General features: G+C 41.2%; 1 protein-coding gene across 4 annotated transcripts in view; it reads left to right on the top strand.

The window, feature by feature from the left end:
• LOC102783450 (CUGBP Elav-like family member 2) overlaps window positions 1-21,722 on the top strand; it is a 34,621-nt gene extending 12,899 nt beyond the window's left edge. The window contains exons 2-14 of one of the 4 annotated variants that reach the window (XM_035915443.2): window positions 1,545-1,741; window positions 5,915-5,997; window positions 7,721-7,769; window positions 8,193-8,327; window positions 9,247-9,326; window positions 10,544-10,705; window positions 11,596-11,659; window positions 13,791-13,928; window positions 14,510-14,638; window positions 14,749-14,925; window positions 15,076-15,219; window positions 16,490-16,669; window positions 17,617-21,720. In XM_035915443.2, the coding sequence (XP_035771336.1) occupies window positions 1,545-1,741; window positions 5,915-5,997; window positions 7,721-7,769; window positions 8,193-8,327; window positions 9,247-9,326; window positions 10,544-10,705; window positions 11,596-11,659; window positions 13,791-13,928; window positions 14,510-14,638; window positions 14,749-14,925; window positions 15,076-15,219; window positions 16,490-16,617 (1,486 nt within the window). In that variant the 3' untranslated portion in view covers window positions 16,618-16,669; window positions 17,617-21,720. Of the gene's footprint in view, window positions 1-1,544; window positions 1,742-5,914; window positions 5,998-7,720; window positions 7,770-8,192; window positions 8,328-9,246; window positions 9,327-10,543; window positions 10,706-11,595; window positions 11,660-13,790; window positions 13,929-14,509; window positions 14,639-14,748; window positions 14,926-15,072; window positions 15,220-16,489 lie in introns of all 4 variants that reach the window. The other 3 variants (XM_035915439.2, XM_035915445.2, XM_006782569.3) reach the window with 3 other exon arrangements.
• The last annotated feature ends 2,740 nt before the right edge of the window (window positions 21,723-24,462 follow it).

Below are 24,462 nucleotides of genomic sequence, written 5' to 3'. Positions count from 1 at the left end.
ATTTAGCAATTCCACTATCAATATCACTTATTAATTAGATTCCTTATCGATTGTCATTAGGTTCTCTTTGGCTCAGTTTTGAGAGTGAAAACCGTTGCTTAAGTAGCAATAAATTACATTCATGCAACTTAATTACATGATGTGCGTCAAATGTTCAAAGAGGTATTTCTTCTTTGTTGTAATCGGTGTTGGAGTCTTTACTCAAAAACATCATTGTTACACATATTACACAGAACACTTTTCTTAAAAGTAATGCAGTACATTACTTAATTAGTCCTGGGAAAGAGTAATTTGTTATACTACTGATTACATTACTTTCATGTTACTCAGTGCATTTCAGCTATTTTACTGTTTCATAATCACCATTTAACAATACAAACCTGAGGCTACAACCCCACACACCAATACAAATCTGTAATGAGGGCACATCTCTAAGATTTTTCTCTTAATAGAATACAAAGTGATTCTGCTTTAGAAACGTGAACGGGTAGAAAGGGAGGCTGCTCATGTGCTTGTTGCCTGTTGAAGCTCAGGGTCTGGCAGCTGGGGTGGGTATTCACTCGGCTTTCACTCTGGGTTCTTGGCTAGCTTAGCAATAGCATGCTGTTTTGGCAGATGCTTGCAAAGAACCAAAGTTGTGTTAGCAGTATTATGCAGTTATTTCTGTCCTGCATACATTTGTCCACCATTTATCTTGTCCTTATGTGCAATTAATTAAAAAAAAAAAGAAAAAAAAAGTGCATATCCATCCTCTAGACCAGTGGTTCCCAAACTTTTTTTGCTGGGCCCCCCTTTGTTTTACAAGAAAAATGTTCTAAGAATGTGGGATACTGTTTGTCCATGATTTGAAGAGCCCAGCGCGTGCTCCCGACGCAAGGGAAACTAATTCTGTCGCAGAGACCTACCTCGGCACTTGTGTCGGTGAAGCCAAAGGGAAGACATGCTTCATCATATTTTCTAGCATTTGGCTTGGAAGGAAGATGGTTTGGAAACATATTTGGCGATGCTTCATCTCCAGCTTTGCGTTTGTGTGGGAGCCCCGTCAAAAACCTGTCAATGATGCTAGCAGCGTCCAAGGGTTCTTTTTTGTCTTTTCGTACTGCGCCCCCCTTGCAGTGGCTCTGCCCCCCCCCCGGTCCCACACTTTTCCATTTTGCAAACAGAAATCAGCTGGTTGTAGTGAGTGTGAGAGCAGATAAGGGGGATCCCTGGGAAGAACAAACAATTCCAAGAAATGGGACTACTAGGAACCGATTTTCTGCAAGAACTCGTTCTCAATTCCCATCCCCATTTATCATTATGTGACACATTCCTTTAAGCTGAGCTTGAAAATTAAATTAAATTGTTAGCTGCCAAACGGGACAGTCCTTAGATGTGAGTGCAAGTGGTTCTAAACCAGATAATGGTAATTGTTCCTTTACTTTTCGTGACTTACTGAAGCAGTATGGGTTGCCTGCAATTACTTGAATTATGATATTAAATTTGTTTAACCTCTGGCATACACATTACAAAAATTGTTTTTCATTTCTTTCTCTTTTTTTTAGCAACGGCAGCAGCAGCAAGATGAACGGGTCGTTGGAGCACTTGGACCAGCCAGACCCTGACTCCATCAAGATGTTTGTTGGACAGATCCCCCGCTCCTGGTCAGAAACAGAACTTAAAGAGCTATTTGAGCCCTTTGGAGCCGTGCACCAGATAAACATTCTTCGTGATCGCACTCAGAATCCTCCTCAGAGCAAAGGTACAGTCTGGGTGAAAGTTTACTTTCAGGAATAATTTGTTCTACTACCTTGCAGGCAAAATTTCTCCTTAGTGATTTAGATTTCAATATAAACGATCTGGCATATAATCATTTTATTTTAATTGAAAACATTGGATTATGTATCATCCAGATTATCTTAAAAACCTGTTTTGTTTGTTTTGCCATATGTGAGGAGGAGTGCACCAGTTGCTAGTGGGGAAAACTAGTATAGCATGTAGCATGCTAACAGCAGTCTGCAGGTATTTGAGGCGTGCATTGCAATCTGTTTAAATGAAGTGACACAACTGAAAAGCTCAGATGATACTTTCAGTTTCTCTATTGTTCACTTTCACTCTATATACCATCTCTAATAAGAGATGGACACTAATTAGGTGTGAAACTTGCTGGAAAACCTTCATTGCTCATAGACAAAAACAACTTGGTCTCTTATGAGACAGTGCACAGTGTGAGCTCTATGAGCTCACATTGTGCACTGTGCAGCTCAGAGCTCACACTGTGCGTTTTTTGGCCCATTTTGAGCCGATTTTTGAGTCGTGCGACCGTTTTGGCGATCGGCCCGATTTTGGCCTTCATCGTGCGTCGTGCATTGTGTAGTATACGTGGGGTAACGAGAAGCGATTAACACCTCACTACCAGCTCCCGATCATCAATCGCTTGGTCGTGAGGATTTCAAACCTGTTTGAAATCCTCGCAACCGTCGTGAGGGTGTCAACGCAGTTTCTCACACTGCGCACGCGCAAACACAAATGTCAGCGAAAAAGACGGCGCAGCACGGCAGTGCAGCGTGTGATCTGGACACAAGCGATGGAGGCACTAGTAGAACTTTGGAAAGCTCATCTGAGCCTTTTCGATGTGGCCTCACAAAATTATCACGACCACAACAACCGTGAAAATAGTTGGATAGACATTGCTGCTCAATCACAGCTGCCTGATCAGTGTTTTTCATTAGCAATTTAGCAAAGTTGATGGCGGTGGTGTGCGTGTCTGTGTGAGTGAAAGACAGAGAGGGAGAGCGAGCGACAGAATTTCTGTTATAACCTTCATTTTATGGACGCACAGTGTGAGCACTCAGGTCGCATCAGAGCATCGGGTCGTATAGTGTGAGACCCTGCATCGTGACCTACGAACTTCTAACCCCTGCGAGTCAATCGTACAGTTTGAGCAGGAGCTGAATTGTGCGACTGACAAAATCGCACAGTGTGAGCCCGGCATAAGTTGGTGCAAACCCCTTCTCTCCTCATCTGCTTTCAGATTTTAGCACTTAGGCAATGCACTGCCTGTCTGCACATGCAGTGCAGCTGTGTTTGTGTTAGATCACCTCATATGCAAGCAGTCTTTTGTTTCAGGGTTAAATAATCTTTTTTTTTTTTTTTTTAATATTCATATATTCTAAATTCCCTCTTCTTTGTACAATGCAGCTTTAGAAGCAGCATTGTACAAAGGGAGTGTTACTTGACTGCAATTTTCCATTAAGACATCCATCGATGCGCTCACCTTAGAAATGGTGCTCGAGTTGAGCGATTCAGTTTAGGCTGCAATTAGAGGAGACGGTGAAGTGGAAGCCTGCTGTCTGCAGAGAGCTGCAAAGTGCCACTGGAAGTGCTTGGTCTCCCGTAACTAACTGCAGGTGAATAAAGTAACGACAGTTTCCCTGATGTAACTGTCCTGGGTCACCCAAATCTCAGTTCCCTTGATGGTTGGATGATTTGCTGTAGCTAAAGGCGCTAAACCACTCTTGGCTTTTAATGTGGTGGGACTATACTTGATGCTGAGCTTGAGTCTAAAAGGAACCATATTTGTGCTACCAGACACCGCCCTGGCAATCCAGGCCAGATGTAGTTGTTGTGAGGTGTTTGGCTGTTATGAATCACTGACACTACCTTGCTGATCGTGTGTGTGTTGCTGTTAACAAGCCAAAGACGGGTTGACAACAGTTGCACCGTCTGGAGAGATAAATGTCTTTCTGGGATCTCCTTTTCTAGTATTCTTGTAAACATCGGCTGCACAACTGTAATTTAAAAAGAAAAAGGTTATATTATCTTGTAATGTGCAGACATTCTGTCTCAATTTGTTGCAGAAGTGGGTTTTTTAATTAATGAGTAACTTATCCTGTCTTGTGTTTTTTCTGGGTTTAGAGCAATATAGCAACAAAATAAGCTTGCAGAGCAGGAAAGATGCTAAATAGATGAAAATAAACTTGTGACATGGCATTTATTAGACCTGCACTAAATTCAGACATATCACAATTTCACCATTTGTTCTGAAAGAGCCTTGAGTGTCAAACATGTGACCTAAAGACATACTGGATATCTTTTGACTGGCAACAACTGCAGTGAAATGTGTAACTTTCTACATGTTAGAAATTGCATGTATCACTTTATCTGTTTGTGTTAATTTTTTATTTTTTGAATAGATGTCTTACCTTAAAATATAAATACTATTTAAATTAACTAAAAGGGCTGTTCTATTGGTCTGGCTCACTTGAGGTCCAATTGGGCTATATGTGGCCCATTGACTAAAGCGGGTTTCAAACCCTGACTTTATTGTGTCAAGGCCAAAACTGCTGGACAGCATGCCACCAGGAGAGGATTTGAATTCCCATGATAAGGGCCTTGGAACAGATGTACACACATGTAACACCACTAAATAATCCTACGAGTGTTTACAGGTGTACCAGAAAGTCCCCAGGGTTCTTATAATGCTGTGTGTGTGTGTATAAATATACACACAACACTGTGCAGTTCATTTGGGAGGCTGAAGAGTTCAAAGCTCCTTATTGTTTAAGCAGCACCCCTCCCCTGCTCTATGCAGTGTCAGCTGTGATGGCCTATGGACATGTTAATGTATTCTATTAGATAATCAGGCCTGATCACAGGAGGTTTTTCACCCAGCCAAGTGAAGTTGAATGTGTTTTGCAGCAACACCTCTACGCTCAGTTTCACTGTAGGCCTCCTTTCACAGCAGTTTTGTTTCCTACTGCAGTTTCATCAATGACCTACTGATAGTCTGGCTGTTGTTTATTTGCATGCCACACAATGCCACTCTCCAACCAACTCTTATATAATCATGTTGCTTTTGTTTGATTTATTTGTTGAAAGTGCTGTAATCCCACTTCCATTTTTGCTTGTTTACTTTTGTGCAGATCAATTGACAAGCCACCAGATTTGCACTGGTGTTTTTTGTTTTGTTTTTTAGGGTTTTTTTTTTTTTTTTTTTTTTTTTTTTTTTTTTTTTTTTAGGTCATGTCTACTGCAGGTCATGAAAAAATCATCTGATGACTATCACGCCTCTCTGGATGGTTTATTTAGCTCCAGTATATCAGAGAACGGGCTTAGCAGTAGAGAAAGGGAGAGCTCAGCTGGTTGTGAGAGAGAAAGAGAGAGAGGGAGGGATAGGAGAGTGCAGCTTGATGCATATTAGAGTTCAACAGCCCTCCCCGTGGCCTGGGAGCTCCAGTAACAGCATAATACACACTATGTAGGTCAGAGACGCTGCAGTGCTCCACTTCCCCAGCCCAGTGAAACTGACAGGCTGGAACGCCACTGGCGGTCTACTGGGACGGAAGGATGAGAGGCTTTTTTTCTTTTCTCCCTCTCCTCCCCTCCTAACACTCTTTTCTTCATTCCCCTCCCCCACAAACTCTCTCCTTCCATGGTTTCTCTTCCTTGCTCTCTCCCACTCCCTCTTGTTTCTTTGTGCTGTTTTCATGCCTCATGTTTATATGTATGCACACATGTATGGGACTGGATTCTTATGTAATGCAGCAATACTCAATGTAATGTGTTGGCCTGGGCTGAGTTGACCTGCCGACTGCACATCAGTGCCTCCTGACAGCCGTCTAACCCTGTGGTACTCTCTCTGGCTGTGTCACAGCCTTCAGCTGTCTCATTACTCCTTTGTCCTCGCTGCCAGCTCCTACATGGTGTATGTGCACCATCTAACAGTTGGCGCTAAGAATATCCTGTCACGTGCTTCTAAAATATGATATGTGGTGAAAGTACTTTCATCCATTTAGCATCTTTCCTGTTCTGCAGCAGTCATGGTATTACATTTAATGTCTGTGTGCTGTGTTTTTAATGCAGTTTTGTCTCCTCCCTCCCTCCACCCATTGTTTGTCCCTCCTTTTTTTTCTTTTTTCTTTTCACTCTGCAGGATGCTGTTTTGTAACTTTTTATACAAGAAAAGCTGCACTGGAGGCCCAGAATGCACTGCACAACATAAAGACCTTAAGTGGGGTGAGTAGGCACAGCATGGGCTGCTTTTAGCTGCTTGAGCCCCACTACATCCCCGATGCAGGCTGTGAGCTGTACGCTGGCCGATAATGAGCTCTCGGTTCACTGAACGCCTGTCTAGCCTGAGAAATGTCTCAACCCCCACTATCACTTACGCGACACTTAGGACCGGCCTGAACCTCGGCACACTGAATTGCTAAGCGTGCAGGTATCGGGTAAAGCCTGCTTGACCAGGCTGCAGGTTATTCACTGAGACACAGGACCCGATCGCCACAAAGTGGAACAAATTATTAATGCTTGTATTCATGAATTATTGATGCACATCTACATTTTTATTCCCCAAAATTAGAAGCAGGAAAGGAGCTGAAGGCAAGTTGAAGTCCTTCTTTTCGTCCTTTTTTTTTTTTTTTTTTTCCCTCTCCCCCCGTTTTAACAATGCAGCCCGGTGAGACAGAGTGTGGTCCCCTAATACTTAACCCAATCTTCTAGTGAGATTAAAGTCCAGCCAACTGGAATAAGTGCAGTGGCTTGTTAAACATCCACAAAACTGTCTTGTCTATACATCATTCTGTATTGCCAGCTTTCCAATCAATTTAATCTATACTCAACAACCCCAGCTGTCGATGAAACCAATAGTCCAGTCTTTCAGTAAAAAGTGCTACTGTCAGTGAGCTTGCAGGTAAATATTGAACTGAGCTGATAAATGAGTCTCGCAGGCTGAGAATAATGTCCTAGCTCTCTTCTCTGGAAGACTATCAATCAGGCAGACATTTCAAACAAAGTGTGGTCTAACGGCTCAGCTCTCAAATCCCATTCCTGGGTCCTACTGTTACTGGCATTGACTGCAGTTGACTGATTTTTGATTTGCGTGATAGAGGAAAAGCTTGTTTCCCTGTTTCTGTTTTCTCTCCCTTCTGTGCCTCTCTCTACTTGGTCAGTGACGCTAGCCAGTCCCCATACTGAGCAGGCCATCTGTCTGCTTCTCCTTAGTGCTTGTCAAAAACAAACCCACCACTTTTCATAAGTACAACCTGCTCAGACATCTCATGGCTAGATTTATTTCTTCTTTCATGTCACATGGCATGCAGTGTGCTATAGATGTAGTCACTCGAAGTTCAGTATTCTTGGAGAAAATTGTTCATTAAGCGGCATGAAATGACAGCATTTGCTCTGCCTCCACTTTCTCACATAACAAGCTTGAGAACAAGCGTCATGTTCAGAGATGTTATGCTGACTGAAATGAGATTTTTCACAGCTCAGATTTGCCACACCTTGTTCTATTAGTATGTGATCCAATTGTGCATTGGGTGTTGACAGACTTGTATCTGGAGGAAGGGAAAAAAGAAACCAAACCTGAAGCTCACTGTACATTTCGAAAGCAATGCCAAAGAAGCTTGCTCGTCAACCAGAGTTCTTCTATAGAAGATGAGGGATGTTGTCAGTAGCAATCGATAAGTTCAATCGCGAGTCTACATTACAGCGAGAAGTGAAATTGGATACCGGAGAATTTGATCCCTTACCAGCAACTCTTAGACACTTCCTCCTGAATCTGGCGGCGGTGAGGGATGATGGTCTTAGGGCAAAAGAACAAAACAAGAGATGGGGAGAAATGCTCGAAGATGGAAGGATGAGTGAAGACAGGAGGCCTTTATGATGAGAGATAACAGAGTTTATAATGGTGACAGATGTGAATGGTTTCCCTACATTTTCTTTTTTTCCCCCCTAGATGCATCATCCTATCCAGATGAAACCCGCTGACAGTGAGAAAACAAGTGGTAAGTGGATTCATGCAGGATGACGTAAGCCATGAGATGGAGATGTTGAGGAAAACCTTTGAGGAGAAAGATTAGGTAAAGGCAAATGGGGTGTGAGCTTTGAAAAGGGTAAAATTGACAGCAGTACACAGCATCTATATAGTGCAGTGGTTTAAGAGCAGAGCTGGTACAGGATGATATACTTCTGTGTCTAGAGAAATAGACACAAAAGGAAAACAAAGCGGCAAGTCGCAGAGATTTGTGCAAAAGGCTGGCACTCTGAGTGAGAGGCAGAAAATGTGGCAGCATGACAAAGGGAGAGCGCTTGCTTGAACAAGAAAGAGAGGGGTGCAAGATTTTCGCACCTGATGTAACTGCTGCTTTCACAGCGCCATAATTGTTTGGGTTTCACTAAATAGCCTTCCTATTTTCGTCTTCCTGCAGCGGTAGAAGACAGAAAACTCTTTGTCGGCATGGTTTCAAAGAAATACGGTGAGAACGAGGTCAGAATGATGTTCTCGTCTTTCGGACAGATCGAAGAGTGCCGAATACTTCGGGGACCGGATGGTCAGAGCAGAGGTAAGCGTGCCTTCGGTGTGGATATGATGTTCAGCACCGCGCATCCGCCATGTTCAGCACACCAGAGTACATATTCTCATCAAGTATTTATACAGAGCCCCTCCCTGATTCTTCATTGCAACCCAGCACCCTCAGATCAAGTGCTATTCACCTCCAGTGGCACTTTTTCTGTCCACATAGTGTATCCTCCCATTACTGTGACACTCTGCCTCCACAACTCGCAGTGAAGGGCCACTGCACTTGCTGTCCGCCACAATGGCCCGTCGCCTAGGCAACCGCTGGCTGCCGGTGTTCGTAGGCTCAGCTGGCAGGCGGCTCAGCTCCTCCTTTACCGCCTCCTTCATCACACTCTACAAAGGCTGGAATTAGCCTGTCATCGCATCTCCTACATAGCACTCTGCTGAATAAAGCCTCAGATAGCAGGCAGCACGAGGCTCTAGCGTCGATGCTTATATACGATTAAATCCCACAGAAGACACGGCTAGCCATGAATTTCTGCTCTTTTTCTAGTATACGTACGCAGTGTTCCTACAATTTGAAACGGGCCCTATTAGCCTTTGATGTTTGCAGGCCTTGCATATTTTAGTAAATCAAAGCCTTTCAGTGTGTATTTATGTGTGCATTTTCTGTGTATATAATCACGTTGACTGTCTCACCATGACATCACGTAGTCGAGCCTCTCTGGGTGGCAATTTAATCCGTCGATCACCGCTCATGTGACACGTGTTACTGTTCTCCTTTTTGTGTTCTTTCTTCATGTGCTAACCAGTGAGGGTGGTTCTGTGTGCTTGGGAGTTGCCATTCTCTGTACTGTAATGTCTTTTTTGGGGTTCATAACGAGTTGTCCAAACCTTTTGTCTTGTTTTTGTTTCTTCTTGTCCCTCCCCCCTCCCCCTCTCCTATTGTTTCCCCCCTACAGGCTGTGCGTTTGTCACATTTGCTACCAGGGCAATGGCACAGAATGCAATCAAAACCATGCATCACTCTCAAACTATGGAGGTACTGTACCCCTTAGCACCTATTTCTCATTTCCCTCTCCCCCCCTTCCCCATACATTTTGCTGCCCCCTTGTGTTGAAAGATGAGGAACCTGTCCAAGCAGATGGCATCCATTCATCACAAAGCATGAGTCATTTCCAAAACCACTCTTGCTAATTACAAAGTTACATTGTCATCTGCAGAATAATTGAATAAAACTCGAAACATTGCCTTTTACATAGCTGCTGAGTTCAGAACTAACAGGACACAAAAAGTAATGTCATCTTTTATTTTGGGCTGAACTAAATGCATTTCACTTATTGATTCTAATAACAGAGCCTACCCATTAGTGTGCCATTATATTAGTCTGTATTTTGGACTACAGGGGAAAAGAATCCACACTATCAAATATAGGTTATCAGGAAAAAACAGACTGAAACAGCTCCCCTATTACACTTCTTCAAAAAGTGGGTCTGTGTACTCATAGCCAATGGAGTCTTTGTGGAAGTAGAGCAGCGGTAATTTGACAGCTAGCAGGTCAGAGGCTCCCCAGTGAAGCATCAGACCAAGTCTAATTAGGAGTCCAACCAAACATAACACTCCTCCTACCAGATTAAACTCGGGGGGGCCCCAGTAGCAGCGCCACCTATTTTACACCCACAATCACGTACTCCCCGATTCTCAGCTGCTGTGGGAGTTGCTGCTGGTGCAGAAGCCATTTTCCCTAACCAGCCTGGTCCCCATCTGGCTCTCAACTCTTAAAATACTTTTGCACCGCATGCCTTGTCCATGCGTCTGTCTGAACATGTGACTGTCTGTTTGCGAGAGTCTGCGTATTGTAATGCATTTTTCTTAATGTCTGACATATACCTGTTTGAATGTTATTTATTGTTAATGTTGTCCATCTGTTGTCTGCCTATTTGTGGACTCGATTACACTCTTTAACGTGCTTAAATGATTCACCGTCTGCACCATTGTCCTGTGCTTTTATTTATTTGGAATGTGGCCTGGTTTAGCTATGCATGGCACATGTCCTCTCTTTTTGCTTTGATATGAATGCAACAGGCATACAACTATCTTGAGGCATAGAGGAACCAAACCCACCCCACTCCCCTCTTTAAAAACAAAACAAAAGCAAATTAAAAAAAAATCCCTATGCAGTGACTGTCCTTGCATGGGTAAATAAACTTGGTGTGCTTTTGAACCGGTCTAACGTCTCTTAACTCTTCACCGCTCCAGGGCTGTTCCTCACCTCTGGTGGTGAAGTTTGCCGACACACAGAGAGATAAGGAGCAACGGCGCCTGCAGCAGCAGCTAGTTCAGCAGATTCAGCAGCTCAACAGCGCCTCCACCTGGGGAAACCTGGCTGGGCTGGGGACTCTTTCACCGCAGTACCTGGCTGTGAGTTTTATTAAAGAACACACAGATTAGCCTTAATGTACTAAAACCTTTTATAGTTTATCTGTTTAAATATATTGAGTGTACAGAATACACTTGGTAGAGAGCACTGAACCACCTGATAATTATCAATCTATCCCGTGAGTGGGTGTGTGAGCGTGCATGTAAGAATTTTTATCACTAAGCTTTATGAATGTGTTCCTGTGTCAGGATATTGAGGTCAGGTGATCCTTTTTTTGTTTTAAGTTTTGGTAATGACTGTTCTAGCTGGAAACACGGCTGCCATTTTGTGTATGACGTATCCAACCATATTGTTCTAAGTAATAAAATAATCTGTTGCAAGCTGAAAATGTGTAAGGTCATTGTGTAAGCTGAATATTGCACAATACTTTGACCAAAAGTACAAACTGAAACTTGGCTCGGAGTAGAATAATCTTCCTCCTCGAACTGTTTCCTGGCTAAAGGACACTGACATGTGACTTGCATATGCCTTCTCTAATTCAGAGCCAAAGAACATGTGACTTAGATGGCAACAGCTGAGGCGTTTTATGTTTCTAGGACGAAAATGAGACATTGAGCCTGTTGCATGAAGCTGTAAAAGCTGTCGTGCCGTTTATTTAATTTAAACCTCACATAACTTTTGCCTTCTGGTCAAAATGTGTTGCCTCTTGCTAACATTGTCAAAATAATGACATGGAGTATAAATCTTGGTCCCGAGTTGTTCCTGTGCATCAGATAATTTTCCACAGATTAGACAAACAGTGAATAGTTTAGTTTTAGTCCCCAATTTTAAAGAGGATTTAATAATGTTAGGAAAAAGTAATATTAATTATCATGTCTGATCTAATTTTGTTTTCTAGATTTGACTTTTGTTTTCTTTCATATCTTGACAGCTGCTCCAGCAGGCCACTTCTCTCAGTAACCAAGGAAGTCTCAATGGTATTCAAAGGCTAGGAGGTGAGTTTCAGAAGATCAGTCTGCTGTTTACGAGTCGTAGGAATGCAAATGAACAAGCTGTTAGGGCTGGGCGATATGGCCTAAAATTCATATTGCGATATAATTTGAAGCATGTGCGGTAACGATATATATCACGATATATTATTTTCTTCTGTATAACGTATTTTCCACACTATAAGGCACACTTAAAATCCTTTAATTTTCTCAAAAATCGAGAGTGTGCCTTATGTATGAATTCTGGTTGTGCTTACTGACCTTGAACCGATTTTGGCTGCAAAAATCTGTTAAAAATGTTTTAGTACAACTTTGGTAAGCCGCACTGCTTGATGGATTGTCAGAGCATTACGGCTGCCGTAGTGAGGAGCTTTGCGGAGTAATCTGGGTCCAAAACTCTGTCAGTTTCAGGTCCCAAAGTCAAACGAACACCAAGTTAAAAACGGTCTAAATTCTTTCATCTTTAATTAAATCATCAGCATTGCTGCTTTATGGGGTGTAACAATTAAGTTTAACATTCAGACATCCATGAAAACAGAATTTATTAAATTTAACGGAGTTAGAAGTTAACAGGAGGTTTGCTCGCTAGTTTTCACCTAAACATGACATACCATGTTCTGACTGAAAATTTATTGAAACTAATTAAAACGTATAGCTCTGCTACCACTTCCAACATAAAGACAGAAAACTAAACAGCAGTGGCGTTTGCAGGGTTACTGAAGTTGGATTACCTGGTATATAATGTTGTGCTACGTGATTGCTAGCGACACAGCTATGTTAGCATAACATTAGCACAGTGAAGCTGGAGGATGAACGCCAACTTTTTTCCCACTCAATAAAAGTTAACGTGACGATTCTGGTGGTTGGGGACAAATGCAATTGCATAGCAGGATGCTATACACGGGCCAAACTTCAGTCAGGAGAACAACTGAGATTATTCATCCATAATACGAGGTTAGTTATTAATATACTGCAACAAAAGGGGAATAGAACAGCTGCGAGAGAATTCAAGATTAATGAATCGATGGAAGTGGAGGAAGCTCAGTTTTTGGCTTTCCCCATATTTCAAAAGTGTTTCATCTCTTTACTATGACTGGCGCCCGCCATAATTTGCAGATGATAATGGTTTTAGCCGCTGCGATGCTTTTGACCAAAACAGGCGCAGCTCGATGACATCATCAACATGCGCTATCGTGATAGAGCAATATAGTCAAAATCTCTATCGTTTATATCGTTTCTATCGCATATCGTTTCTATCGCCCACCCCTACAAGCTGTGCTGCTCATGTCACCAGCCCTCTGTCTCGCTGCGCTTCACCCACATGCTTTTAAGTACCTTAAATTACATTACTCTTTTCAGATCAGTGGCATGCTAATTACTAATAATGCTATTTTCGGCCTATTCCGGCTGCTTAAAGACAAACTGCTCATCCCTCTGCCTTGGTTATATTAAAAGCCAATGTGAAGAGCTGGAAAACTACAGATGGGGTGCTAAAACTAATGATAAATCTTCAAGTTGGAATTCATATTAGATGGATTTGATAGATCAAGTCTGCTTCTTTTGTTGGTCATGCTAAAGTAATATACTGTATTTAAAATGTTAAAATAGCTTCCCGATCCAGGTTTAAGTGGCTTGAATTTGCACTCGTGACCAGTGGGGGGGGCGACTTCTCCTGTCATTTTATTGTGCCAGCATTCAAAAAGCAAGGTGTTTTGTTTTTTTTTGTTTTTTTTTTTAAATGTGGCCCTACCCTGTAATTGACAAGTTGCCACTGTATGAGGATGACATTTGCCACTAAGTCAGTGGCAAATGGATGACATTTGCCACTAAGTCAGTGGCAAATGGATGACATTTGCCACTAAGTCAGAGCCATCCTGGTTTTACAGCCGTGTTCATCTCACATTCTCTGAGATCTGAGAATGTGATTTGGTGATGGTAAATTTCCCAATATCCAAGCAGTTTAATATAGAGGAAAGCTTTTAAATGAATGGCAGCACATCCTATTTTAAACTTTAAAAATTCATTGTTTGCTCTTTTGATTTTAAAATCTATGTATTTCTTCCACGACTACTTTCAAATTTATGCTGTATGCAAAAAAATTCAGTCTTTGATAATTCGTGTGTCTTTGTACTCTCAGCGGGTGTGAATCCACTTCAGCTGCAGAACCTGGCCACATTAGCTGCCGCTGCGGCTGCAGCTCAGAGTTCTGCCAGCCCAACTTCCACCAGCGCTCTGTCTACAAGCAGCAGTGCCCTGGGAGCACTTGCCAGTCCAGGTAATTAAACACAAAACATGAGATGAATTTTGAATGCTGCCTGTACAATACATAAAACAGTTCTGTGAGTCGAGCCCCATAACAGCATGGGGACTAGTTAGTTTTGTTAGGGGTGTGTTTTGGCATGGCCTGGCTGTAATTGCTTGAGTCACCACCTCTGCTCTTTGTGTACTAATTCATGTATAATATATTAACTAAAGTATAAAGATTCACTCTCTCGCTGATTGAGATGTACAGTGCATGTCCACAGTCGGGCCGCTTCTCTGCAAATCTCCCTCATCTACTATTTGCCTAACAGCCCTCAGCCATTCCTCATTTACTTTATGGGAGTTAATCACCCACATATAAAAATTTTATGAGAGCCCCCATTTCCCTTCAATCTGTGTAAATATACATTGGCTCCATCTGTCTAAGTTTAACATATGGCTGCTTTGGTAATGACCGCTCCTCTTTGTGAGACAGATTTTTAACTGCCTCATCTCTGCCATGTCCTCCTCTATAACCATAACAATGGGAGGCAGATGTAAGGTTTTAAGAATCTTTTTTTAATTTCTTTATTTTTTTTTGTCATTTGTCAACAGTTGGGTCAACAGCAGGGTCCAGTGCTGCCGCTGCCGTGAACCCCTTGGCATCTCTGGGGACTCTGCAAGGTCTCACTGGGACCTCTGTGGGCCTCAACAACCTTAACGCTCTCACCAGCAGCGTCAGTGGTGAGAATCTTCTTATTTAAAAACTGGATAAAAGCCAAAAAAAAGGAAGATGCATGTTGATGTTGGGTCCCCACGCTCAATGGGTACTATTAAACTTCTGCTTCTTACAGGTATGGGGGCCATGAACGGGGGTCTGGGAGCCTCCATGGCCAACGGGTCAGCAGCCAGCTCTATGGATGCCCTAACCCAGGCCTACTCAGGGATGCAGCAGTACACAGCGTCTGCCCTGCCCGCCCTCTACAGCCAGTCTCTCCTTCAGCAGAGTGTGGCTGGCAGTCAGAAGGAAGGTGAGAAGATCCCTGGCACACATCACTCAATATGATTTTTCAGAAGTTTCTTCCTAAATGCAATGAACTTTTATGTTTACAGTAAATGTTTTGTGTGCATTTGAATTCACGTCTAACTAGAGTATCTGAATTTCTTACCAAATGGAGTAGGGCCAGAGGGCGCCAACCTGTTCATCTATCACCTGCCCCAGGAGTGTGGGGACCAGGATCTTCTGCAGATGTTCATGCCTTTTGGAAATGTGGTCTCTGCCAAAGTTTTCATTGACAAACAGACCAATCTGAGCAAGTGCTTTGGTAAGTGTGGTGACACTGCTGGCGTTTCCCTGGTTACATCAGTTAAGATGTTAAGGTTTTGGGTTTTTTTTTTCCCTCCATTTGCACTACCTTAATTGCTTTGTTTCACTGCAGATTTAAAGTTTAAATGGCATCTAAGTGCTCTGTAAACATGTTGATACTTGTATTTTCTATGTAAATGGATTAGATACATGTATGTATGACCGGAGGTAGTATTAAATATCATTTGCATTAGTGTTTTACTGAGTGCAAGCAGTACACCAGTATTGTGATGTAACACCACCTCAAATGCAAATTTAAAGTAGTGAGTGAAAATGGTGCAAAAATTGAAGAGGAGTATGTAATAATGCACATGCTTTTGTGCATTACGTTAACATGGCTAAGTCGCAGTTCACTATCAAAGTGCTAGAATAAAGATAACTCTGACTGTAGTTGAGGGGAGCTGAATAGTTTTATGGCCTTGGGGACAGAAGATCGTCAGTCTCTCTGTCAGAGCAGGTTTGAGGCAGCAGTCTGTTGGACATGCTGCTCTTCCTGCCCTCTACATCTCAGATTCACAAGGCAGTATTTATAGTTGTGACCCTTCTCTCTGACATTAACTGGCAGAGAGAAAAATAAGAGCCAGCTTTCCTCTGCAGCCTGTCCAGCCACATGGTGTCCAAATATGTGTAAAACTAATGATGTTATCTTGTTTAATTTCCCCTTAAAAACAAAATAAATTATACAATACACTTTTAAGGTATAAATTACAAAAACACCCAATGCAGCAAATATGATTCACATTTAAACTTTGATATGGAAATTATTTTGTACATTTTGTCAGAAGGTTCACTAAACACTCAGTTTACCTAAAATTAGATTTTTCTGGTAGTTATTTCATGGTTTGTGCTTTTAAAGGGAAAAATGGCAACCTCTCCTGTCACTTCCTCATCCTGTGGATGGACTCCAGCTTTCCTGTTGTGAACTGCAGGTAGTGACTGCAGTCCTTGTTTTGCTCTGCTGTCTGTTTGATATAGAGGCACGTGAACCAGTACTCCACCTGCTGGAGGTTCTGGTTAGTGGCTCTTAAACTTTTAGTGGATTTCTAGAGCAGAAAAAGAACTACATTCACCATGTGCAATCCATGATGGTGAAGATGGAGTCTGTCTGGCCACAGGAAGGGAGATGCCAAGGAGAGGGGGTGATGGTCAACCTGGTGATATGGAAATAAAATGTTGGCATTAAGTTGCTGTTTTGTAATGTATTCAGTTTAGTTTTTCTTTTTTCTCAGGGTTCGTCAGCTATGACAATCCTGTGTCTGCACAAGCTGCCATCCAGGCCATGAATGGTTTCCAGATTGGCATGAAGAGGCTGAAGGTTCAGCTGAAACGCTCCAAGAACGACAGCAAACCCTACTGATCCTAGCCCCGGGGCCTTCCCCCTCCCCAGCTCTAAAGCTAGCACTGCTAGGGTAAGTTCACCCTCCAGCCACGGTCACCACAGCAGAGACTCAGTGGGGCAAGGGGACAGAAGCCCATCACAGGAGGGAGACTCGGCCTATTCCTAAAAAAAGAAAAAAAAATGTTTGCAATGATCTTTCCACATTTTTGCTGTATTTCATTCCTGCGGTTTTGTCATGTAATTTGAATCTGATTTAGTATTTTAATGTATATGATTATTTATGACTATCACTGGAGTCGGTGTTCGCTGGAGGTATTTTGTGTCACTGTATTTAGTGGAGAGCATCAGATATTTCCATGCCATTTCATTGCCTTCAGGTCAAGCTAGACAGGTTGACTAAGGATCAGTTGTTGTTTCTGAAGCTAGGTCACAAGGACCCCCGAACCCAGAGCTTTAGCCTGTGTTTGGCTGTTTACGTGCAGTTTGTCTCATCCGTATCATTTTCAATGTGAAACTCTTTTCTACGCTAGATTTTCCAGTCTTCACCACACCTCTCTTCTACCCCCTCCCCTCTGTTTCTCTCTCTGTCATCTTTCATTATCTAAGCCATGTTGAGCTAGGCTACCTCTCTGCGTCTTTATTAACAACCTCTTCCAGTCATTCCATCCATCCTCCAAGTCTCCCACAAGGGACTGGCTCTAGATGGATCTCTTTGGGTGCCAAGTATACAGTTTGTGCATGTTGGAGTCTCTGCCATATGTCCTGGTGGTGTCACTTCCTTAAATCTGTGTATTATTGTTTTGTTTTTGTTTGTTTTTTTTGTGCGTTGGGAGAGGGGGGTGTTTGCCCCTCCCCCCTGTTGTCCTTACTGTATATGTGGTGACTGGCATTATTTTTGTTTTTTGTGCCTCATGGCTAAATGATTCTTGTGCTGTGCCCTAACTTTCTCTTCTCTCCTCTTTGTCCTCTCTCTTTCTCTCTCTCCTCTCTTCCTTTTGTGTTTTTGTTCCTTTTTAGAACAAATCTCCATGCCTGTTTGCTCATCATTAGCCTAGCATGTCTTCATGATGTTGAAAGCCAAGCCAAACTCCTGGCCCACATCATCCCACCATTGTCTGTGATGTCTCTCTAAGCTCGCCTGACCAATACCTGGCCACCCACTGACCTTGACCTTAGCTCAACCTGATTTTTCTGCATGTATATTCATTTTTGTTTTTGTTTGCTTTTTCTGTATAGAAATGTGACGGGTGGGAGAGAGGTCAAGCAAATCAATGTGAAAACTTTACCTAGGTTAAGTTCATTTGAGTGACCTGTTTTTTGTTTTTGCGAATGTTTTAAAAAGAAAAAACCTGTGGGATTTCTTACTTTTAATTTAGCTTTGTGGGACTTTTTTTTTTTTTTAATGTTTTTTCTTTTTACCTCTCTCAGTAAAGCTCACTTGAAAGTTGAATACAGGGATTGGCACACAGCTGTGCTATTTGGTGCCATTAGCAATATGTTGGCTTCTTAAAAAAATGCTACAGACCACTTTCCAACACTTTTGAAAGTCTGACCATTAAAATCCCTCTCAGTGCTCTGTAATGATCTCTACATTTTGCAGGCAGCGCGAAGATTTACACCAAGGCTATTTAAAAAAAAAAAAAAAAAAAAAAAAAAAAAAAAATTCATTTATAAAAATATCCAGTGTTTTTCTTTTTCTTTGATTTCTTTTTGGGTTTTTTGTTTTTGAACTATTGATGGCACAATAAAAGGTACATTGCTCTGTTGAGAGAAATGACTACCTACATGAGTCAACTTTTTTAGAACTGATTCACAAATAGACAATCTGTGGTTTAAATGCACACTTAGATTAACTATATTTTATACCATTGAATCTATAGAAGTTTAACTAACAGAACCCAGGCAAAAACGTTGGGTTTTTTGTAGATTACGTTGTAATGTCATCTGTGTTTGGGCAGGGAGGGGGGCAGGGGCGGGAGGGTCTTCAGTGTACTACATTTTTAAAGAGGACTAAAAATCTGTTTGATCAGCATGACCATTTGAGGGTCATTTCTAGTAAATTAAAAAGTTCAAAATTCCTCTGCTTTAATTGTAATTTTGTTTTCTGGTTTAAATTCTTTTTTTTTTTTTTTTCTTTTAAGGGTCATATTTTGAGCCTTCCCCCCCATTTTTTTTTTTTCTTTTTTATATCCCTGCTAAACTTCCATGGTACGTACATCTTGTCAACTTTCTGTGAATTTCTCTTTGCTAATTTAATTAATGAATTTTTCACTTTGGTTTTGTTTGGATGCCTCGTTGAGAGATGATTTACAATGTCTGTTAATCATACAGATGCCAGACAATGTTGTTCTGTTGGATTTTGTTGTTGAAGTGCCCATGTGTCAAATATTTCTTGCGCTTTTTTTTTTTTTTTTTTTTTTTTTAAACTCACCACTTTGTTTGCTGTAATATTACCTAGTTTGTCTGTACACACACACACACGCTGCAACACATGCAAACACACACAAACACTCTTTCGTGGTTGCAAATGTGGGAGCCCCTGAAGAGGAGAAAACTCGGACACAACACGCAACCTGTGGGTCTCTGCACGTTTTGTTTTTCTTTCCTCTTTCTTTTAAAAACATGCACTCGTGTGATGCTCAAGAAGTCACACAGCACATTAAATCGACTTATTCCACCACAGTAGTGTTGGTTTACAAATAACATTCCATTTTTCTCAGCACGAAAGTTTACACTTTTTTTATCAGGGTGGCATTTTTGTGTGACGACCCTGGTAAAACAACCACTTCACCCTCCCCTTTCCCCCAAAGAAAGGGTTCCCTAAAACTGCGTACCTGATGGCGCTAAAGAGTTGTCAGCTCAGGGCTTCTTTTTTTTTTTTTTTTTTTTTTCTTTTTTGTGTGTGCGTGGGGGGGGGAACTAGACACTGACGCAGGATTACCACGCAAAATGCACCGTTAACCACCATTTGACTTTCTTTTCAGTTGGGATTCTTCCCCTTTTTCTCTAAACTTAAATATTCCTACACAAAATAAACAAAAGGAAGGTACCAAATTTGAACCGGTGCTGGAGGGGGGGTGTTATAGTTTTGTAAGGAGATGTTAAGCACAATTGTGGGAGCTAATCACTTTTGCAGAATGTCGTGTGTATGTGTGGTTACGATCCCAAATTTTTCCAAGGTACCACTGATTTCTCTTTTAATATGGGCATGTGCTTTTTACAGTATTTTTGTTTTGTTTTCTATCCAAATGCAATACAATATTCAAAGTGCCATATATACGTCTAGAAACTGCCTACACATTATTAGGCCTTGGTTTAGAGATTGCTGCAGTTCGCCTTTCTATTTTGTTTTGGGTTTGTTTGTTTTTTCTTTTGGGTCTATTTATGCCAGTGTCATGAAAGCTCTTGTCACCTGCTAATGTCTCCCCTTCTCCTTCGCCTTTACTGTGTTGAGTTATTGGTAAATGTGTATTGTGATGTACTCAATTTGAACAGTTGGTTTAAAACGTTGTAGATAAACAATAAACTTCCCTATACATTTGAAGGTTAAACGTCTTTCTTAGTGAGTGCGAGCGCGTGTGACACTTGGCGATACAAACCGTGGGGGATCACGCGTGTTTTGGTGGTGGTGGGATATTTTTGAATTTAATAAAACAGAGGTACAGTGCAGAAGAGTCAGTGTGGGTGCCATGTGTCGGCCACTGAAATGACTGCAGGTCTGTGGTGACGCAGTGCATGGTGAAGTGTTACTGTGAGTGAATATAGTTTAAAAAAACTTAAAGGGGGGGGGGGAATAAAGCACAATGTATAGTCCACAGCAGTCCCAACAGGAACTCGACTCACTTCAGGGGCTTCCATCACAAATCCTGATTAAGCTCTAACAATCACGGTTTCTTCTGTTGGTTTTCATATTCTGAAGTGCTTTTTTTCTTTTTTGTTTTTGACAGTGTGGTAGCTTTGCATCTCTATAGATATTGTCTTGATCTATAAGAAAAAGAGTAGAGAAAAAAAAAACTTTTCTGTGTTATTTTTCTTGTCTGATAATCGGTAGGACTCTGTTCATGTTCCACCAATAATTTAATAGATGTTTTTGTCTTGTCTTGATGAAAGCCAAAGTGAGTGCATCTTGATGTAATCTGTATTATACACACAGTACAGTTATATATAAATATATATTTTTCGTTCTGTTCAATTACAAATTTTTGAAACTGGGTGGGATTTGAAAAAGACAAAAGACGAAAAAAGACATACACAGGCTGTCCAATTTCTACAACTGGTGGTTCATATGTATTTTGTACCCGTGAAGCTTTTTATATTGGAAATTAAAGGAAAAAAATCTATATTTGGGGGGGAAAATTGTCTGGCCTATCAATGTGGCCTTGGTCTGGAGTCTGGCCTCTTGCTGGTGTCAAGCAATTTTTTTCCCCTCTTGCTTTTGCCACTAAATGATGCCTGGTTTTTGATCTTCTTTATCCCCCTTGGATCTCTGTGTCCCTCACTTCATGAATCAGTTTCAGGGGAGGGGTGGGGTTAGGATCCTCTAAATTGTGGTAAGTTTCATGTTAGTATATTTGTGCTGTCCACATACTTTAATGGTCATCAGGATTTTTGACAACTTGTGTGGATAATTGTCTTAGTTGAAAAGGTAACTGTTTAATTTGAGCCTTGCTTTTTACCTGTGTGTAGTTTTGTTCTTTCCCATAGTGGAGTGCGTAGCTGAAAGACTGTTCTGTTTTTGTTTTCTTTTTTTTTGGGTCGATGTTTGTTTGTGTGGTGTGTTTCTTTGCCTCTGTCTCCGAATTAAACCATTTCCCCTAATATGGACTGTGTCTTTGTGTCTTGTGCTTGTCCGGTGTTGTAAAGGCATTGTACAAACCTCCACCCACCCTTCCCCAGTGTGTCATGTCTCGCTAATTTGTTCTTTGTTGTGCTTCTTTCTGCTTTTACCTGAGCTGTAACAGGTGGGGTGGGCAGGACGAGCCATATCGTATTGTGTTGGGTTTTATCGGTAAAAGTACTACTGATCTGTGAACCTGCACCCAAGAGCCAAAGAAATGCAGGCACTTTAGTTGCATTTGTACAAAACATCAGTTCAAACTCAGATGTTGTGGTATAAAGAATGAGCAAGTCCCGTTAAACTGATTATTTTATTATTATTTTTAAAAATGCACAAAAGATCTGAAGCAGTTTGCCTGAGATAAATGCAAATCTAGTTTTGTCCCCTCTTTTTCAGCTTCTCAAAAGAGGGTTATTTGCTGCACTGCTTTATATTGATTTGAAATGAATATACTTTCTCTCCACACGAACATGTCCATGTCCAAGAGTGGTCCACAAAATAGACTATCCATTGAGAGGCAGTTCCCTGGGTGAAACTGCATTGGAGAATTTCCAGACTGCAATGAAGGGAAGGCAACTGTAGTTCACCCGCCTGTTAGAACCAAGGTATGCAGAAGAGCATCTCTGAATGCACAACACGTCGAACCTTAAAGCAAAGGGGGTTGCTACAGAAGACCCTACCAAGGCCCAATCCTGTTAGCTAAGAACAGGTAGCTGACTGTCCAGAAATGGACAATAAAAGACTGGGAAAAATGTTGCCTGGTATGATGAGTCTTAATTTCTGCTGCAACATTCAGATGGTAGAGTTGGAACTTAACATAAACAACATTTAAAAGCATAGATGTCTTTTTCCCCTCCTCTTACGAACAACTCGGGCTGCTGCTACAGTTGGTGTAATTATGTAGGGAATATTTTCTTGGCACACTTTAGACCTTATTTATTTTTTGCTGATGTTCACTGTGCTTAAATAACCTCTACAGATTCCAGATCTCATTCTGGTACAGCTCCTTTTTTGATGTCATGGAACAGGTGCTTGGCATCATGAAAGTTCAGCAGCTGCACAATGTGGTGCTAACATGGACCAAAATCTCTGAAGAATGTTTCCAGCAACTTAAGTCAAGTCTATTGTTGTACTGAGACTGCTCCAAAATCAAATGGGGGTCCAGCCTGGTAGTGGCAAGGTGTACCTAATAAAGTGACCAACAATAGTATGTGATTTGGTGTTCTATTGGACAAAATATCCAATTTGAAGATGAAGCCATGGCATTTTCCTGTTTCCTGGTATGTTCTGTTAGTTGAGAAGACAAATACTTGAGGCTAAGTTAAAACATACTGACTTTTTTCTAGAATGTATCTCCTTTTAGTAAATATAAACAAAACAAAACAATTGACCACAGACAAAAGCTATTGTTTCTTAAAAAGTCTCATCATCTCTAAGATTTCCCCCAAATCAGTAAAAGGTCACATCTTAAATCCTCCTTTAGTAACAGGACACGTTTATTTCCCAGAGTGTTAGGGAGTGAATTTAGCAGCATTACATTAGCAGTCTAAAGGCATACAAAGAACCTCAAGATCCAACTTGTTCTGTTGCGAAAATGGTGTGAGAGGAGAAACTGGCATCTTTTCCCATGTGCAGGCGTTTCCATGTTCTCAGTCATCAAACACACAGGATGTAAGGAAGTAGGATGTGACACGTCACAGTGCTGAGATGTAATGTGACGTAGGAAAGCACTTTCTGTACAGTGTAGCAAAGGTCTTTTCTATTTAACCATGAACTTCTGACGAGTTTAAAAATGGAACTTAAGGTAGTACAATAACGCCACCCAGTGGTGGAGATCCCTCTGCAGAAAATGGCAGGCAGTGAAACGATACATAAAGATGCTTTGGCATTTTGGATTAATACAAAACATAAGGGAAAATATAATAAGCTTAACACTTTGCAATTAAACTTTACATTTTCAATCATGCTTTGGTTGCTCTTCAGCTATCAGAAAATGTTGGTTCTTCTGTCGTAAAGTAAACCAGGTCTGTGAGCTGTTCGAATAATCTGATACTGCTGGCGAAAAATTTAGGCTGTGTATAAAATGCACTGTTATTGAACTCCAGAGCTCTGGGGTCTTTAAATCTGATCACAGTTTATGTGGAAGATCCTGACGTTTGTGTCCTGGACTAATGAATGGTTGATTAGTCCTTATTAGCCATTATTTATTTAACATTAATTAACACAAAACATCAAAAGTTGCCTATTACAAACTGCTCGGTGCAGGAAACCTGTGTGTGGGACTTGTGCATGCGTTTCATGCACTCACTGAAATGGGAGCTCAGGTGCTGTTTCACTGTTTGGAGATTCCTACATGATCCATGAAAGACTAGCAGGTGTGGGAGTCTGGGCAAATGTGGTGGGAGCACAGGCATCTATTGTTACAGTGTCAAGGCTCACCTTGATCTCTGTCACCACTGGCCCTTAAAACACATAAACATGGCATACTGTCTCACCGTTTCAAAATCCCCCAAAACCACCATTTTCATTGATTTGACCTCAGAACAGTCTCAGCATATTTAAAAAAATAAAAATAAATAAAATGTAGCAACAGTTTGATTTTGCCAGTTGATATTTTTAGTTTTAGTGTTGGTGTTTTTAAATAGTTTTATAGTTAAATATTTGTCATGGGATATTTAAGAAGGTTAGAACAGCGATTTCAAAATGCACTTTTTAGTTTTTCTGACTTAGAACATTATAGACCTTCCAGTGTGTAAATACATGAAACAGTAACTTTTTTTTCACGTGGTGTGGTGACAAATTCGACTGAAAAAACCCAGCAAGTCTTCTATATTTTGTTTTAAGTCGTTTTGTTAGTATTTTTCCCGCAAAAGAGAAAAAAAAAAATCAAAAATAAAATAATAAATTAAAAAATTAAAAAAAACTTGTTGATTTTTTACCCACACCTATTTTCTTTCTTTCTTTCTTTTTAGTTATTTCAAAGTGTTTTTCATGCCTTAAATGCATGCTTTTATGAATTTTAAGTT

The sequence above is a fragment of the Neolamprologus brichardi genome, chromosome 7, assembly GCF_056152115.1.
Source record: "Neolamprologus brichardi isolate AB-2024 chromosome 7, ASM5615211v1, whole genome shotgun sequence".
NCBI classification, from domain to species: domain Eukaryota; kingdom Metazoa; phylum Chordata; class Actinopteri; order Cichliformes; family Cichlidae; genus Neolamprologus; species Neolamprologus brichardi.
Note: the sequence above shows the minus strand (reverse complement) of the source record. Positions and strands in the feature narration are given on the sequence as shown.